Source organism: Mauremys mutica, chromosome 22 (assembly GCF_020497125.1).
Source record: "Mauremys mutica isolate MM-2020 ecotype Southern chromosome 22, ASM2049712v1, whole genome shotgun sequence".
NCBI lineage: Eukaryota > Metazoa > Chordata > Testudines > Geoemydidae > Mauremys > Mauremys mutica.
The window spans coordinates 23,669,577-23,682,488 of record NC_059093.1 but is presented as its reverse complement, the minus strand read 5'-3'; the positions used below and the strand labels follow the sequence as shown (position 1 = coordinate 23,682,488).

Genomic DNA, 12,912 nt, shown 5'->3' with positions numbered 1-12,912 from the left:
TATGGGCTGGATGAATGGACGGTAAGGTGGATAGAAAACTGGCTAGATGGTCAGGCTCAACGGGTAGTGATCAATGGTTCCATGTCTAGTTGGCAGCCGGTATCAAGTGGAGTGCCCCAAGGGTCGGTGCTGGGGCCGGTTTTGTTCAATATCTTCATTAACAATCTGGAGGATGGTGTGGACTGCACCCTTAGCAAGTTTGCAGATGACACTAAACTGGGAGGAGTGGTAGATATGCTGGAGGGTAGGTATAGGATACAGAGGGACCTAGACAAATTAGAGGATTGGGCCAAAAGAAATATGATGAGGTTCAACAAGGACAAGTGCAGAGTCCTGCACTTAGGACGGAAGAATCCCATGCACTGCTACAGACTAGGGACCGAATGGCTGGGCAGCAGTTCTGCAGAAAAGGACCTAGGGGTTACGGTGGACGAAAAGCTGAATATAAGTCAACAGTGTGCCCTTGTTGCCAAGAAGGCTAATGGCATTTTGAGTTGTATAAATAGAGGCATTTCCAGCAGATCGAGGGATGTGATCATTCCCCTCTATTCAGCACTGGTGAGGTCTCATTTGGAGTACTGTGTCCAGTTTTGGGCCCCACACTACAAGAAGGATGTGCATAAATTGGAGAGAGTCCAGCGGAGGGCAACAAAAATGATTAGGGGGCTGGAGCACATGACTTATGAGGAGAGGCTGAGGGAACTGAGATTGTTTAGCCTGCAGAAGAGAAGAATGAGGGGGGATTTGATTGCTGCTTTCAACTACCTGAAAGGGGGTTCCAAAGAGGATGGATCTAGACTGTTCTCAGTGGTAAGATGACAGAACAAGGAGTAATGGTCTCAAGTTGCAGAGGGGGAGGTTTAGGTTGGACATTAGGAAAAACTCTCTCACTAGTAGGGTGGTGAAGAACTGGAATGGGTTACCTATGGAGGTGGTGGAATCTCCTTCCTTAGAGGTTTTTAAGGTCAGGCTTGACAAAGCCCTGGCTGGGATGATTTAGTTGGGAATTGGTCCTGCTTTGAGCAGGGCGTTGGACTAGATGACCTCCTGAGGTCCTTTCCAACCCTGATATTCTATGATTCTATGTCCCCTTTAATTCATCTCCTTTCTAAGGTAACATTCACAGTGTTTTCAAACTCTCTCTGTGTGATAATTTTCAAGAGTCCTTCTGCATTCTTGTTGCCCTTGCCTCAATCCCTATTGCTCTGCAATATCCTGTGTGAGAAGGGTGCCCAGTACTACACAGAGGAGTCTAGAGGATCGTGAAATGTTTACTTGACTGACCACATGACATATTTTCTGCACAATTCCCCATCCCACTCCTCCTGGAACCCAGTGTTTTGCTTAGTTTCTGTCCGTGCTTGCACTGTGGTTCAGTTTTCTTGGAGCAGTGTACCATAAGGCACAGATCCCTGCCCTGGGCTCATATGTTTAAATTAGAAACTTGTTAGGTGTTTGAGGAATTCAAACTTTTCCCTCCAATGGGCAAACACATTGCAGTTAATGACATCAAAGTTCATCTGCCAGCATGGTGCCCATTTACCAGATTTGGTTAGCTCTCTCTAAGGGCTTTTCTGGAGCTGACTATGGACAAAATAATGTGCTACCGTCTGTAAATCTTGCCACCTCACTGGTTAACCCCCCTTTCTTGATTGTTAATAACTATAAAATAGTTACCAGTCTATTTGTTATAAACTGTGTAACCCCCCCAAACACACACTGTGCTTCTTTCTCTTCACAGACACCTGGAGCATTTCTGAGCCTGACTGAGGCATCGGCCACCTCATGGCAGCTTTCAACCTCACCCTCTCTGAGTCTTCAATGTTCATCTTAACTGGCATCCCTGGCCTGGAAGCTGCCCACGTCTGGATTTCCATCCCTTTCTCAATGTTCTACATTATAGATCTGTTGGGAAATTGCACAGTTCTGTTTATTGTAGGCAAAGAGCAGACCCTGCAGAAGCCGATGTACCTGCTGATCTGCATGTTGGCGCTCACAGACATCACCATGTCTACCTCCTTCGTGCCAAAGGCACTGTGTATATTTTGGTTCAATTTGAAAAGCATTACTGTGAAGGGTTGTCTCACCCAGATGTTCTTCTTTTACGCAGTTTCTACTATACACTCGGCCGTGCTAGTGACAATGGCCTTCGATCGCTATGTTGCCATATGTAACCCTCTGAGATATGCCACTATCCTCATCAACGCACGAATAGCTAAGCTAGGGCTACTGGCTATGATAAGAGCTGTTCTCTTCATTCTGCCTATGCCCTTGCTTCTGAGAGGGAAGCCATTCCGTGCCAACCGCATTATCCCCCACACATACTGTGACCACATAGCGGTGGCAAAGATGTCATGTTGGGACATCACAGCCAGCAGAGTGTATGGCTTGGTGATGGCATTTGTAATTATTGGGTTCGACCTGAAGCTCATTGGCTTGTCCTATGGTCTGATCATCAAGGCCGTCCTCAGAAACTCCTCCAAAGAAGCCCACCAGAAAGCACTCAACACCTGCACAGCCCACATCTGTGCTCTACTGATGGTTTATCCTGTTGGACTCTTCTCCTCTCTGACACACAGGTTTGGTCAGGGCATTGCTCCACACGTTCACATCATCTTGTCGAACCTCAGTTACCTCATTTCCCCCATGCTCAACCCTATCATTTATGGGGTCAAAACCAAAGAACTTCATGACAAAGTTCTCAAATATATCTGCAGAATGTAATCACCTAGTGCTGTTGTCTTTAAACCTGCGTGACAAGAGAGAGTTTTGGAACTGCACTAGGTTAGCCTGGATTCGTTACCCCAGAATGCGATCAATCTAATTGCAACCATTTGATGTTCATTGGTCACGATGAATTAATAATATAGAACACCACATAGTTAAGAGTTGATTAGAAACTGGGCTTTTAGATGCAAGATCAAAATCTAGCAGGGAGTTTTTGCTAATTACAATAGGAGGAGTGGACAGACAAGTAAATAAGTGAGAATGAGAGAAGATAAATGGATGTGATGATCCAGTAGGGGTTACTATGACCTCTGTGTTTTGTAGTAGTTATAAAAAATTAGCTAACTTATTGCACTTTGGAGCAGTCTTCTGAAGCCATTTTGAGAGACCTTTTTCCTGACACCCTTTCTCCCCAGTGGGTGACCAACTGGCCACTGCAATCCTGCTGTTTATTCCTCAATTCTGTTCCAGATGTTAGGTAAATATCTGGGATGTTCTAGACCTATTGTTTATGTCTCTGTGAGCTTCAATCTAATAAACTGCAGTGTTAGACAAGAGCATGCTGACTTGCATTTAATCCTTGATCAGACAGAATTGCCGTGTTCCCATTGATTTATTCCTGCCTGGAGTAAAATAGTTACGTTGCCCCTGCTGGAAGTTCTGAAACCCTGGGTTACAGACTGCTGTGTTAAACCACGGCATCACCTTGGAGTCAAATAACTTACCGCTTTATGCAGTTGATTTTGGAGTTGCTTTCAGCTGGAAGTTTTAAAACACACAATAGCCATTCCTGTTGTGAAAAACATCAAAAGTAGGTGTTGAGATTTCATCTTGGAATTCATCTTGCCTGCCCCCTTCGTCCGCTCCGTCCTGTCCCTGCATCCCCCCAGCCCTGTCCTCCGTCCCGTCCCGTCTCCATCGGTCCCTGCCCCCTTCGTCCCCTCCGTCCCGTACCTGCATCCTCCCAGCCCTGTCGTCTGTCCCGTCCCCTGTCTGCATCCGTCCCTGCCCCCTTCGTCCCCTCCGTCCCGTCCCTGCGTCCCCCCAGCCCTGTCCTCCGTCCCGTCCCGTCTCCATCCGTCCCTGCCCCCTTCGTCCCCTCCGTCCCGTCCCTGAGTCCCCCCAGCCCTGTCCTCTGTCCCGTCCCGTCTCCATCCGTCCCTGCCCCCTCCGTCCCCTCCATCCCGTCCCTGCGTCCCCCCAGCCCTGTCCTCCGTCCCGTCCTATCTCCATCCGTCCCTGCCCCCTCCGTCCCATCCCTGCGTCCCCCCAGCCCTGTCCTCCGTCCCGTCCTGTCTCCATCCGTCCCTGCCCCCTCCGTCCCCTCCGTCCCGTCCCTGCATCCCCCCAGCCCTGTCCTCCGTCCCGTCCCGTCTCCATCCGTCCCTGCCCCCTCCGTCCCCTCCGTCCCGTCCCTGCATCCCCCAGCCCTGTCCTCCGTCCCATCCCGTTTCCATCCGTCCCTGCCCCCTTCGTCCTCTCCGTCCCGTCCCTGCGTCCCCCCAGCCCTGTCCTCCGTCCCGTCCCGTCTCCATCCGTCCCTGCCCCCTCCGTCCCCTCCGTCCCGTACCTGCATCCCCCAGCCCTGTCCTCTGTCCCGTCCCGTCTCCATCCGTCCCTGCCCCCTTCGTCCCCACCGTCCCGTCCCTGCACCCCCCAGCCCTGTCCTCCGTCCCGTCCCGTCTCCATCCGTCCCTGCCTGCTCCGTCCCCTCCGTCCCGTCCCTGCGTCCCCCCAGCCCTGTCCCTGTCCCGTCTCCATCCGTCCCTGCCCCCTTCGCCCCTCCGTCCCGTCCCTGCATCCCCCCAGCCCTGTCCTCCGTCCTGTCCCGTCTCCATCCGTCCCTGCCCCCTCCGTCCCCTCCGTCCCGTCCCAGCTTCCCCCCAGCCCTGTCCTCCGTCCCGTCCCGTCTCCATCCGTCCCTGCCCCCTTCATCCCCTCCGTCCCGTCCCTGCATCCCCCCAGCCCTGTCCTCCGTCCCGTCCCGTCTCCATCCGTCCCTGCCCCCTCCGTCCCCTCCGTCCCGTCCCTGCATCCCCCCAGCCCTGTCCTCTGTCCCGTCTCGATCCGTCCCTGCCCCCTCCGACCCCTCCGTCCCGTCCCTGCATCCCCCCAGCCCTGTCCTCTGTCCCGTCCCCTGTCTCCATCCGTCCCTGCCCCCTTCGTCCCCTCCGTCCCGTCCCTGCACCCCCCAGCCCTGTCCTCCGTCCCGTCCCGTCTCCATCCGTCCCTGCCCCCTCCGTCCCCTCCGTCCCCTCCCTGCACCCCCCAGCCCTCTCCTCTGTCCCGTCCCGTCTCCATCCGTCCCTGCCCCCTTCGTCCCCTCCGTCCCGTCCCTGCACCCCCCAGCCCTGACCTCTGTCCCGTCCCGTCTCCATCCGTCCCTGCCCCCTTCGTCCCCTCCCTCCCGTCCCTGCATCCCCCAGCCCTGTCCTCCGTCCCGTCCCGTCTCCATCCGTCCCTGCCCCCTTCGTCCCCTCCGTCCGTCCCACCAGCCCTGTCCTCCGTCCCGTCCTATCTCCATCCGTCCCTGCCCCCTCCGTCCCCTCCGTCCCATCCCTGCGTCCCCCCAGCCCTGTCCTCCGTCCCGTCCTGTCTCCATCCGTCCCTGCCCCCTCCGTCCCCTCCGTCCCGTCCCTGCATCCCCCCAGCCCTGTCCTCCGTCCCGTCCCGTCTCCATCCGTCCCTGCCCCCTTCGTCCCCTCCGTCCCGTCCCTGCATCCCCCAGCCCTGTCCTCCGTCCCATCCCGTTTCCATCCGTCCCTGCCCCCTTCGTCCCCTCCGTCCCGTCCCTGCGTCCCCCCAGCCCTGTCCTTCGTCCCGTCCCGTCTCCATCCGTCCCTGCCCCCTCCGTCCCCTCCGTCCCGTACCTGCATCCCCCCAGCCCTGTCCTCTGTCCCGTCCCGTCTCCATCCGTCCCTGCCCCCTTCGTCCCCTCCGTCCCGTCCCTGCACCCCCCAGCCCTGTCCTCCGTCCCGTCCCGTCTCCATCCGTCGCTACCTCCTCCGTCCCGTCCCTGCGTCCCCCCAGCCCTGTCCCGTCCCGTCTCCATCCGTCCCTGCCCCCTTCGTCCCCTCCGTCCCGTCCCTGCATCCCCCCAGCCCTGTCCTCCGTCCCGTCCCGTCTCCATCCGTCCCTGCCCCCTCCGTCCCCTCCGTCCCGTCCCTGCATCCCCCCAGCCCTGTCCTCCGTCCCGTCCCGTCTCCATCCGTCCCTGCCCCCTTCGTCCCCTCCATCCCGTCCCTGCATCCCCCCAACCCTGTCCTCCGTCCCGTCCCGTCTCCATCCGTCCCTGCCCCCTTCGTCCCCTCCGTCCCGTCCCTGCATCCCCCCAGCCCTGTCCTCCGTCCCGTCCTGTCTCCATCCGTCCCTGCCCCCTTCGTCCCCTCCGTCCCGTCCCTGCATCCCCCCAGCCCTGTCCTCTGTCCCATCCCGTCTCCATCCGTCCCTGCCCCCTTCGTCCCCTCCATCCCGTCCCTGCATCCCCCCAGCCCTGTCCTCCGTCCCGTCCCCTGTCTCCATCCGTCCCTGCCCCCTTCGTTCCCTCCGTCCCATCCCTGCATCCCCCCAGCCCTATCCCTGTCCCGTCTCGATCCGTCCCTGCCCCCTCCGACCCCTCCGTCCCGTCCCTGCATCCCCCCAGCCCTGTCCTCTGTCCCGTCCCCTGTCTCCATCCGTCCCTGCCCCCTTCGTCCCCTCCGTCCCGTCCCTGCATCCCCCCAGCCCTGTCCTCAGTCCCGTCCCGTCTCGATCCGTCCCTGCCCCCTCCGTCCCCTCCGTCCCGTCCCTGAGTCCCCACAGCCCTGTCCTCTGTCCCGTCCCGTCTCCATCCGTCCCTGCCCCCTTCGTCCGCTCCATCCCGTCCCTGCATCCCCCAGCCCTGTCCTCCGTCCCGTCCCGTCTCCATCCGTCCCTGTCCCCTCCGTCCCCTCCGTGCGTCCCACCAGCCCTGTCCTCCGTCCCGTCCTGTCTCCATCCGTCCCTGCCCCCTTCGTCCCGTCCCTGCATCCCCCCAGCCCTGTCCTCCGTCCCGTCCCGTCTCCATCCGTCCCTGCCCCCTTCGTCCCCTCCATCCCGTCCCTGCATCCCCCCAGCCCTGTCCTCCGTCCCGTCCCGTCTCCATCCGTCCCTGCCCCCTTCGTCCCCTCCGTCCCGTCCCTGCATCCCTCCAGCCCTGTCCTCTGTCCCGTCTCCATCCGTCCCTGCCCCCTTCGTCCCCTCCCTCCCTTCCCTGCATCCCCCCAGCCCTGTCCTCTGTCCCGTCCCGTCTCCATCCGTCCCTGCCCCCTTCGTCCCCTCCATCCCGTCCCTGCATCCCCCCAGCCCTGTCCTCCGTCCCGTCCCCTGTCTCCATCCGTCCCTGCCCCCTTCGTTCCCTCCGTTCCATCCCTGCATCCCCCCAGCCCTATCCCTGTCCCGTCTCGATCCGTCCCTGCCCCCTCCGACCCCTCCGTCCCGTCCCTGCATCCCCCCCAGCCCTGTCCTCTGTCCCGTCCCCTGTCTCCATCCGTCCCTGCCCCCTTCGTCCCCTCCGTCCCGTCCCTGCATCCCCCCAGCCCTGTCCTCCGTCCCGTCCCGTCTCCATCCGTCCCTGCCCCCTCCGTCCCCTCCGTCCCGTCCCTGAGTCCCCCCAGCCCTGTCCTCTGTCCCGTCCCGTCTCCATCCGTCCCTGCCCCCTCCGTCCCCTCCGTCCCGTCTGTGACGGAGCGATTCTGGCGGGACCCAACTGAGAGTGCCAAATCAGGACCAATTGCTTAAACAGGGCAGTTACAGCCCTAGGCTGGGGTTTTTCCACCTCTAAGGCAAACCAAACCAGCCAGACAAAAAGGACTTTGGTCTCACCCCACTGGCTAACCACAAGTCACACAAGCAATTTCCTTAGACACTCCAGTCTCCCAGCATCACCACCAGTGCACTCGTCCTGGGGATGAATGGTTATGAAAACCAACACCCCAATAAAAGAAAACGGTTCCCTCGATCCCAAAGGACCAAGCCCCAGACCCAGGTCAATATACACATCAGATCTTACCCACAAATCACGCTGTTGCCAATCCTTTAGAATCTAAAATCTAAAGGTTTATTTACAAAGGGAAAAAGGTAGAGATGAGAGGTAGAATTGGTTAAATGGAATCAATTACATACAGTAATGGCAAAGTTCTTAGTTCAGGCTTGCAGCAGTGCTGGAGTAAACTGCAGGTTCAGATTAAGTCTCTGGAACATCCCCCGCTGGGATGGGTCAACAGTCCTTTGTGCAGAGCTTCAGTTTGTAGCAAAGTCCTTCCAGAGGTCAGAAGCAGGATTGAAGACAAGATGGAGATGAAGCATCAGCCTTATATAGGCTTTTCCAGGTGTAAGAATCTCTTTTTTTCACTGTGGAAATTTACAGCAAGATGGAGCCTGGAGTCACATGGGCCAGTCCCTGCATACTTTGCCGAGTCACAAGGCGTGTCTGCCTTCTCTCCATGGGTCCATTGTGTCCTTAATGGGCCATCAAACAGGCTAGGCAGAGCTAACACCAGCTTGTCTGGGAGGCTTCCCCCAGAAGCACAGCACAAACTTGAAATACAGACAGCATAGAGCCAACATTCATAACTCCAACTAAAAATGATACAGACATATAGACAGCATAATTATAATCAGCAACCCAGAACCTGGTCTTAGACACCTTATATGACCCCCTTTACTTAGGATTTGGTGCCACTACAGGACCTTGGTTGCAACCCATGTTCTATATGGTCCCCATTTATATCAATAACGTCACACCGTCCCTGCACCCCCCAGCCCTATCCTCTGTCCCGTCCCGTCTCCATCCGTCCCTGCCCCCTTCGTCCCCTCCGTCCCGTCCCTGCACCCCCCAGCCCTGTCCTCTGTCCCGTCCCGTCTCCATCCGTCCCTGCCCCCTTCGTCCCCTCAATCCCGTCCCTGCATCCCCCAGCCCTGTCCTCCGTCCCGTCTCGTCTCCATCCGTCCCTGCCCCCTTCGTCCCCTCCGTCCGTCCCACCAGCCCTGTCCTCCGTCCCGTCCTATCTCCATCCGTCCCTGCCCCCTCCGTCCCCACCGTCCCATCCCTGCGTCCCCCCAGCCCTGTCCTCCGTCCCGTCCTGTCTCCATCCGTCCCTGCCCCCTCCGTCCCCTCCGTCCCGTCCCTGCTTCCCCCCAGCCCTGTCCTCCGTCCCGTCCCGTCTCCATCCGTCCCTGCCCCCTTCGTCCCCTCCGTCCCGTCCCTGCATCCCCCAGCCCTGTCCTCCGTCCCATCCCGTTTCCATCCGTCCCTGCCCCCTTCGTCCCCTCCGTCCCGTCCCTGCGTCCCCCCAGCCCGGTCCTTCGTCCCGTCCCGTCTCCATCCGTCCCTGCCCCCTCCGTCCCCTCCGTCCCGTACCTGCCTCCCCCCAGCCCTGTCCTCTGTCCCATCCCGTCTCCATCCGTCCCTGCCCCCTTCGTCCCCTCCGTCCCGTCCCTGCACCCCCCAGCCCTGTCCTCCGTCCCGTCCCGTCTCCATCCGTCGCTACCTCCTCCGTCCCCTCCGTCCCGTCCCTGCGTCCCCCCAGCCCTGTCCCTGTCCCGTCCCGTCTCGATCCGTCCCTGCCCCCTCCGACCCCTCCGTCCCGTCCCTGCATCCCTCCAGCCCTGTCCTCTGTCCCGTCCCCTGTCTCCATCCGTCCCTGCCCCCTTCGTCCCCTCCGTCCCGTCCCTGCATCCCCCCAGCCCTGTCCTCCGTCCCGTCCCGTCTCCATCCGTCCCTGCCCCCTCCGTCCCCTCCGTCCCGTCCCTGCACCCCCCAGCCCTGTCCTCCGTCCCGTCCCGTCTCCATCCGTCGCTACCTCCTCCGTCCCCTCCGTCCCGTCCCTGCATCCCCCCAACCCTGTCCTCCGTCCCGTCCCGTCTCCATCCGTCCCTGCCCCCTTCGTCCCCTCCGTCCCGTCCCTGCATCCCTCCAGCCCTGTCCTCTGTCCCGTCTCCATCCGTCCCTGCCCCCTTCGTCCCCTCCGTCCCGTCCCTGCATCCCCCCAGCCCTGTCCTCTGTCCCATCCCGTCTCCATCCGTCCCTGCCCCCTTCGTCCCCTCCATCCCGTCCCTGCATCCCCCCAGCCCTGTCCTCCGTCCCGTCCCCTGTCTCCATCCGTCCCTGCCCCCTTCGTTCCCTCCGTCCCATCCCTGCATCCCCCCAGCCCTATCCCTGTCCCGTCTCGATCCGTCCCTGCCCCCTCCGACCCCTCCGTCCCGTCCCGGCTTCCCCCCAGCCCTGTCCTCTGTCCCGTCCCCTGTCTCCATCCGTCCCTGCCCCCTTCGTCCCCTCCGTCCCGTCCCTGCATCCCCCCAGCCCTGTCCTCCGTCCCGTCCCGTCTCCATCCGTCCCTGCCCCCTCCGTCCCCTCCGTCCCGTCCCTGCATCCCCCAGCCCTGTCCTCCGTCCCGTCCCGTCTCCATCCGTCCCTGTCCCCTCCGTCCCCTCCGTGCGTCCCACCAGCCCTGTCCTCCGTCCCGTCCTGTCTCCATCCGTCCCTGCCCCCTTCGTCCCCTCCGTCCCGTCCCTGCATCCCCCCAGCCCTGTCCTCCGTCCCGTCCCGTCTCCATCCGTCCCTGCCCCCTTCGTCCCCTCCGTCCCGTCCCTGCTCCCCACCAGCCCTGTCCTCTGTCCCGTCCCGTCTCCATCCGTCCCTGCCCCCTTCGTCCCCTCCGTCCCGTCCCTGCGTCCCCCCAGCCCTGTGCTCCGTCCCGTCCTATCTCCATCCGTCCCTGCCCCCTCCATCCCCTCCGTCCCATCCCTGCTCACGCCGAGCCCTGTCCTCCGTCCCGTCCTGTCACCATCCGTCCCTGCCCCCTCCGTCCCGTCCCTGCATCCCCCCAGCCCTGTCCTCCGTCCCGTCCCGTCTCCATCCGTCCCTGCCCCCTTCGTCCCCTCCGTCCCGTCCCTGCATCCCCCAGCCCTGTCCTCCGTCCCATCCCGTTTCCATCCGTCCCATCCCGTTTCCATCCGTCCCTGCCCCCTTCGTCCCCTCCGTCCCGTCCCTGCGTCCCACCAGCCCTGTCCTCCATCCCGTCCTGTCTCCATCCGTCCCTGTCCCCTCCGTCCCCTCCGTCCCGTCCCTGCATCCCCCCAGCCCTGTCCTCCGTCCCGTCCCGTCTCCATCCGTCCCTGCCCCCTTCGTCCCCTCCGTCCCGTCCCTGCGTCCCCCCAGCCCTGTCCTTCGTCCGGTCCCGTCTCCATCTGTCCCTGCCCCCTCCGTCCCCTCCGTCCCGTACCTGCATCCCCCCAGCCCTGTCCTCTGTCCCGTCCCGTCTCCATCCGTCCCTGCCCCCTTCGTCCCCTCCGTCCCGTCCCTGCACCCCCCAGCCCTGTCCTCCGTCCCGTCCCGTCTCCATCCGTCCCTGCCTCCTCCGTCCCCTCCGTCCCGTCCCTGCGTCCCCCCAGCCCTGTCCCTGTCCCGTCCCGTCTCCATCCGTCCCTGCCCCCTTCGTCCCCTCCGTCCCGTCCCTGCATCCCCCCAGCCCTGTCCTCCGTCCCGTCCCGTCTCCATCCGTCCCTGCCCACTCCGTCCCCTCCGTCCCGTCCCTGCATCCCCCCAGCCCTGTCCTCCGTCCCGTCCCGTCTCCATCCGTCCCTGCCCCCTTCGTCCCCTCCGTCCCGTCCCTGCATCCCCCCAGCCCTGTCCTCCGTCCCGTCCCGTCTCCATCCGTCCCTGCCCCCTTCGTCCCCTCCGTCCCGTCCCTGCATCCCTCCAGCCCTGTCCTCTGTCCCATCTCCATCCGTCCCTGCCCCCTTCGTCCCCTCCGTCCCGTCCCTGCATCCCCCCAGCCCTGTCCTCTGTCCCGTTCCCTGTCTCCATCCGTCCCTGCCCCCTTCGTCCCCTCCGTCCCGTCCCTGCATCCCCCCAGCCCTATCCTCTGTCCTGTCCCGTCTCCATCCGTCCCTGCCCCCTTCGTCCCCTCCGTCCCGTCCCTGCACGCCCCCAGCCCTGTCCTCTGTCCCGTCCCGTCTCCATCCGTCCCTGCCCCCTTCGTCCCCTCCATCCCGTCCCTGCATCCCCCAGCCCTGTCCTCCGTCCCGTCCCGTCTCCATCCGTCCCTGCCCCCTTCGTCCCCTCCGTCCCCTCCGTGCGTCCCGCCAGCCCTGTCCTCCGTCCCGTCCCGTCTCCATCCGTCCCTGCCCCCTTCGTCCCCTCCGTCCCGTCCCTGCATCCCCCCAGCCGTGTCCTCCGTCCCGTCCCGTCTCCATCCGTCCCTGCCCCCTTCGTCCCGTCCCTGCACCCCCCCAGCCCTGTCCTCTGTCCCGTCCCGTCTCCATCCGTCCCTGCCCCCTTCGTCCCCTCCGTCCCGTCCCTGCGTCCCCCCAGCCCTGTCCTCCGTCCCGTCCTATCTCCATCCGTCCCTGCTCCCTCCGTCCCCTCCGTCCCATCCCTGCGTCCCCCCAGCCCTGTCCTCCGTCCCGTCCTGTCACCATCCGTCCCTGCCCCCTCCGTGCCCTCCATCCCGTCCCTGCATCCCCCCAGCCCTGTCCTCCGTCCCGTCCTGTCTCCATCCGTCCCTGCCCCCTTCGTCCCCTCCGTCCCGTCCCTGCATCCCCCAGCCCTGTCGTCCGTCCCATCCCCTGTTTCCATCCGTCCAATCCCCTGTTTCCATCCGTCCCTGCCCCCTTCGTCCCCTCCGTCCCGTCCCTGCGTCCCCCCAGCCCTGTCCTCCGTCCCGTCCCGTCTCCATCCGTCCCTGCCCCCTCCGTCCCCTCCGTCCCGTCCCTGCATCCCCCCAGCTCTGTCCCGTCCCATCTCCATCCGTCCCTGCCCCCTTCGTCCCCTCCGTCCCGTCCCTGCACCCCCCAGCCCTCTCCTCCGTCCCGTCCCGTCTCCATCCGTCCCTGCCTCCTCCGTCCCCTCCGTCCCGTCCCTGCGTCCCCCCAGCCCTGTCCCTGTCCCGTCCCGTCTCCATCCGTCCCTGCCCCCTTCGTCCCCTCCGTCCCGTCCCTGCATCCCCCCAGCCCTGTCCTCCGTCCCGTCTCCATCCGTCCCTGCCCCCTCCGTCCCCTCCGTCCCGTCCCTGCATCCCCCCAGCCCTGTCCTCCGTCCCGTCCCGTCTCCATCTGTCCCTGCCCCCTTCGTCCCCTCCGTCCCGTCCCGACATCCCCCCAGCCCTGTCCTCCGTCCCGTCCCATCTCCATCCGTCCCTGCCCCCTTCGTCCCCTCCCTGCATC

At 62.4% G+C, this 12,912-nt stretch overlaps 1 protein-coding gene across 1 annotated transcript; it reads left to right on the top strand.

Moving 5' to 3' along the window:
- The first annotated feature begins 1,785 nt into the window (after nt 1-1,785).
- On the top strand, nt 1,786-2,724 carry LOC123354639 (olfactory receptor 52N2-like). Its single transcript, XM_044996748.1, has one exon. The coding sequence runs from the start codon at nt 1,786-1,788 to the stop codon at nt 2,722-2,724; it is 939 nt and encodes a 312-aa protein (XP_044852683.1).
- Nucleotides 2,725-12,912: the final 10,188 nt, after the last annotated feature.

What these genes read in the sequence shown, in the direction of transcription:
- LOC123354639 (XM_044996748.1), top strand. Translation starts at nt 1,786, where the DNA reads ATGGCAGCTTTCAACCTCACCCTCTCTGAGTCTTCAATGTTCATCTTA.